Genomic DNA, 5,473 nt, shown 5'->3' with positions numbered 1-5,473 from the left:
ATGCATTTTAGGTGCTTCATAGACTTGTCTGGCAGCAAAATGCTCTCCTGGAGGCAGAAAGACTCACCTGCAGAGCAATGGGTGTGAATATTTGTGCTTGACATGATTCCTTAAGTCATTCTCCCTCCACAACTTGGTCTCACTCCCTCCCAGCAGGATGAGGGAGAGAGTTGGAAGAGAAAAAGTGAGAAAACTCCTGGGTTGAGATAAAGGCAGTTTAATAGGCAAAGCTGCACACACAGCAAAGCAAACCAAGGGATTCATTCCCCACTTCCCACTGGCAGGCAGGGGTCAGCCAGCTCCAGGGAAGCTCCAGCACACACAACAGGCAACTTTTAGCACCTTTGAAGACAAGTAGGGCAGATAAATAAATAGGGATTTTGGATTGTCCTTTGGTTTCAAAGGCTTATCTTTGGTACAAAAGAGGATCAAGAGCATCAACAGCCATTCCTGAGCAAAGAGGGTTTGATGCAAGGCAAATATACACATTCTCTTCAGTTTGGATCTGTAAAAACCCATATTCTTTCAGAAAAGAGAAGAATATGGGGACAATGCAAAACCAGGCAAACATTACAGGTGGTTTTTAAAACAAGTGCATAGACAGGGCAGGTGAACTCCTATTGATAGCACCCTGGCCCCAAATTCCAGGCCATTAAGGGAATGTTCTCCATTCCCTTAATATCCATAAATCTCGTTCTCCACCCAGGTGGATTCCTTGCTCCTCCCCACACGATCTCCACAGAGCTCATAGATGTCATTGGTCACAAAGCCACTCTCAGTGCTGGCCAATGTCACAAAGCCACTGCTCGATGTGTTCATTGCTGCATCCTCATAGTCCCTGCAGAGGCTCCTGAGCACTTTGTCTTCCCGGGCACGGAAGGAAGAGTTCTTCATGGCAGGCCTGGTTCCAGCCAGGTCTGCCTCTGACTGCTTCCTGATGACCTGATAAATATCGAGGTCTGGGCTGTTCCCCCTGGGGTTGGACAGCCAGGGATCCTCCTCCTTTGGGGTTGTATCTAGTCGCTCCTGTCTCCTTAGGAGAGGGAAGAGGACGAGCCATAAAATGCTTTGTACAGAGGCAAATAGAAAATACAGCACCTCCTACTGTAACTGAGCAGTGACCCTTGAGGAAGCTCAGACTCAGAGCCTGAGCTTGGCATGACACTGGTTATTATTTGCCACTTGGGATATTCCTGTGGCAGGGCCTGCCTAGGGATCTCTTGGCCCCTGCTGCCAGCTGAGGGAGCAGAACTGGACACTGACTCTCCCCAAACCACAACCAGCATTTCTCCAGAGCTGCTGTGCACACAGGGAAAGCAAGGAGAGGGTGTTGGCAAACAGGATTTGCTCCAGACATGTATGGAATAAAGGATATATACATGTCCTTTCATATTTTTATACATAGAGGTATAAAATAATAAACCACAGTTCCCTTGTCCCACAAAACTGCCACTCACCTCTTTGCCAGGAGCCAGGAGCAGGAGATGGCTGTGATGATCAGCAGGAGAAGCAGCACAGGAATGCTGGGAATGAGGATGTAGGCAAGACTCTGAACGGGCTCTAGGGGTAAAAATGAGTCAGTGTGGTAAGAAATTGAAAGTTTTTCGTGCTACTCATAAACACACAAACTAAACACGAACAGTTTAGCCACTCAGAAGTGATTCAATCACAGCACCTTTTTCAGACCCCAATCCTTTGTGTAGCTTTGGATTTCAGACATTTTAAAAGCCACAACAATCACTTTAGGTTTGGAGTGGAAAGGATTTCAGGGAAGGTTCATTTTCAGCCTGGCACAGTTTGGGTCAAACATTTCCAACTGAGATGTGACTGTTTGCAGCCTCCTGTGAGCAATGTGCACCTGCACACTGAGGAGGGAACAGCTCAGGTGCACAGCTTACCTTTGGCTCCCATGGCAGTTCCATTGGCACCTTTCTCAGGGTGCTCCCCCGGGAGTGCTGGGCTCAGGGGCTCTGTGGAGACATCTGGAAAGAGGCAACTTCGTCAGTCTTGCAGATTTATTTGGGCAGAGTGTGAGAATCATGAGAAAAGAGGGTGAGGTTGAGGAGACTGAGAGCTGCAGAGGTGTGTGAGGTGTGCAGCAACTGCAGCAGGATTGTTCCTGCAGAATGGATTGGGGATTGCAGGCTGCAGGGAAGCCTCTTGCTCAGTCTGTTTTCAGTCTGGGAGTGTCCTTGACTAGGAATTTTAAGAGTATTTCTGCTGGAAGTTTGCATATCATTCCAAAAAAGCCCCAACAAATCTCTCCAACTCACCTCTGTGGGGATTCTCTGCTGGAGGATTCGTTGGCTTCTCTGGAAGAGAAGAAATGCACAATTTCCTCATAAGTTTGAGGAGGGAGACCCAATATCCTAAATGCAGTCTAACAGCATAACCATCCTTCAGTGTTCTCTCTCCCTCAAGTCCCATTTGACACTTCCAACACTTTATAAAACCCCTCTGAGAATGTATCCAAGTCCCAAGTAGCTACAGATATTAGACCCTGAGATTGTTTTCCTCAGAATCTGCATAAATTCAAAGCCATCCCTCTCCCACCAGCTCTTTCCAGCCAAGCTGAGAAAGGGCTTCCCTATGCCTTCTCCTGGGGATTGGTTTGTAAAGCCACAAAATGACTCATTACCAAGAGAATATTTGCAAATGAAGTTATTTTTCATGTTGCATCTGTCGTCATTCCATTGAAACATGTAAGGACCTCCGACACCTGGCGGGGCAGATGGCTGGTGGTACATCACAACACAGATCTCACTCCCACAGGATGGCTCATCCGCATACCAGTTCCTGAGAAAACACAACAAACGTGGCAAGGAAGACCTGACATCCCTTTGCAGGAGCTCAGATGGGAATTCAGCACAGAGGACAAGGCTCGGAGAGGGTTACAGCACACCCAACACTTCCACTGGGTGCAAGGAGGAACAAAGCAATGGAAACATTAATTCTTGGAATTCTTCCCTTGAAATTCTCATTTTTCAAAGAAAACTCAGCAAGGTGTTGGACAAATGTGAGGAGCAAAGCTCTGGGTGCCTCACTCACTGCCTCAGACTCCTCTGTGAGGCTCGGTAAAAGCTCAGGAGAACCTGAACCTTCTCCACACAATTTAGACCTGTGCAAAATCATCTGTCACCACTATTTTTGTTCTCTGGCCTCAGTGCTCAGTGGCTGCAAAATCTTGATGCCTATTTAATGAGATAATGAAAAAGCTGAAGCAGGATCTGGTTTTCTCTGTCTAGAAATGCACCAACACTGTCTTGCAGATACACTTTTTGGTTCCAATAATAAACTTCCCCTCTAGAAAACCGTGTGGGCTTTGCCAAGTGGTGCACAGGAAGGAGGATTCACTACTTAGCTCTCTAATACAATCATTGCTGAAGAGGCATTTTATTGCAGCTCAGAGAAACTTTTCTAACCTGGGTCTGGTTTTGCCAAAGGTTCAATCCCCACTGATGCTGGAACAAGGAATGCTCTGCCTGCCAAGCAGGATGAGCTGAGCCATACAATGGCAGATAGCCCTAGGTATTCCACATGGGAAAACACCCACACGTGTTAAAGCAGTGTTTTTTCAGTCATTCCAGTGCTGTATTCCTCCCTCACTTCCTTCCTCCTCTGCTGTTTGCCTTGGCTTTATCACTTAGCATAAATAAGCTGTGTCTCACCAATGAGAGGCAACAAAGCTGTGCCTGTTTCTTAGCAGCAGATCTGGTTCCAGTTTCCCTTTATCCACCCCCAATATCTGAGCCACGGGAGAAACTTTCATGTATCAATCAGTACTAAAAGCAGTTTTATTCATTCCTGCATGGAGCAACTGAAGTTTCTTATGGGCTCCCAAATCAAAAAGGGCACAATGACAAGGTAGTTTTACACCTGTCCTCTAGAAAGAAGAATTCAAGTTGGTGTCAACGTTGTTGCTTTAATATTTTAATTACAGCAAATTTTGTGGTTCTGTTTGCCCTAAGACAAGGAGGCAGAAATCGAACAGCCCTTGTGAAAATGTTAGCTCTTCATGCCTGCAATCCATACTGCAGCTCTCAGGCTTTGCTGCTATTCCTGCAGCAGGTGGAAGTGTCCATTGCTGAGGAATCAGGGACAAGCTCCAGGGGAGCTCAGTGCAGGAGCCTTCAGGTCAAAGTATGTATTTTGTACGTGTCTGATCAGAGGTTTTTGGGACCAAATCACTTGTTCTTTACCCTCTTTTTAGCAATCAAAAATGATCCACCCAGCCCAAGGTAAACACTAGGTGTCTTCCATAGAGCAACAGTCTCCAGAGTAAAGTAATTTGTCTACACCCTTAAATCTGTGTGGGATGAATCACACTCTGGACAGACTATCACTCCTCAGTGGCTGCAGAAGGAGCACAGATGGCAGCTGGGATGACCCTACTTGATCAGAGAATCAGAGAATTTTTAGGGGTTGGAATGGAGCTGAGAGATCATCCAGCCCCAACCCCCTGCCCTGGGCAGGGACACCTCCCACCAGAGCAGGTTGCTCAAGGCTTTATCCAACCTGGCTGTGAACACTGCCAGGGTTGGGGCAGCCACAGCCTCCCTGGGCAACCTGGGACAGTGTCTCACCACCCTCACAGGGAAAACTCCTTATTAATATCTGCCCTAAATTTCCCTCTTTCTCTCTGAACCCATTAACCCTTGTCCTGGCACTGCAGCTCCTAACACAAAGTCCCTCTCCTGCTCCCCTGGAGCCCCTCCAGATACTGATAGGCTACTCTGGGCTCTCCATACAACCTTCTCTTCTCCAGTCCCTGCCCAGGTTCCTTCCCAGCATCACTCACAGACACTCACCTGAACGTGGCTGAGCTGCCATCCGACCAGGAGTAGAAGTTCTGACACTCTGTACTATTGTCTTCCTCCTCCTTCTTCCTCCTGAGCCCTATCCAAAAATCTCCATCAGAAGCTAAGAGACTCCTGATAAATCTCTCGATGAGTCTTTGCTCTCCTTCTGTCTCGATGCTGACGAGGTGTCCCCCATCAGCCCTGCAGGCCCCGTGGGCTTCTTCATAGCTGGTTCTGCGGGAGGCATCGTGAAAATACACGATTTTGTAGCAGGGTTTCTGTGTTCCACGGCGGCAAACTGTCTGCCCTGCAGCGAGGAGAGAGACCTGTCACACAAACCCTGCCCGGAGGGACCAAACTGGAATGTTAAGCCTTCCACTGGGATGAGTTTTGCACTGTTCATATGGAAAACACAACACAGGGAAGACCCTCTTGTAATACTGGAGTGACAATTGGCATCTCCAAACTGTTCTTGCTGGATTTAACCGTTTAACTCCTCAGCTCCTGCATTATTTTTCTGGGATTTGCAGGTCCCAGGAGCTCCTCACAGAGAAGCAATGCTGATGTGTGACTTTTGAACAGAGTGTTCCCTTACAAGGGCTTAAAGAGGCTTTTAGAAGTTATTGTTTTTAAGGAATTAAATGGGAAAAATTAGATATCCACTTACACAAGGT

The 5,473-nt window shown here is 47.3% G+C and overlaps 1 protein-coding gene across 1 annotated transcript; it reads right to left on the bottom strand.

The window, feature by feature from the left end:
• Nucleotides 1-675: 675 nt before the first annotated feature.
• Nucleotides 676-5,106, bottom strand: LAYN (layilin; the record flags this gene model as incomplete). The annotated part of the gene is made up of 6 exons (XM_009077331.1): nt 676-1,033; nt 1,458-1,560; nt 1,899-1,982; nt 2,274-2,312; nt 2,639-2,796; nt 4,809-5,106. Coding segments are annotated over 6 exons (1,040 nt in total), but the record flags the coding sequence as incomplete, so codon positions are not given.
• Nucleotides 5,107-5,473: the final 367 nt, after the last annotated feature.

Source organism: Acanthisitta chloris, unplaced genomic scaffold, assembly GCF_000695815.1.
Source record: "Acanthisitta chloris isolate BGI_N310 unplaced genomic scaffold, ASM69581v1 scaffold3316, whole genome shotgun sequence".
In the NCBI taxonomy this organism is placed as follows: domain Eukaryota; kingdom Metazoa; phylum Chordata; class Aves; order Passeriformes; family Acanthisittidae; genus Acanthisitta; species Acanthisitta chloris.
Note: the sequence above shows the minus strand (reverse complement) of the source record. Positions and strands in the feature narration are given on the sequence as shown.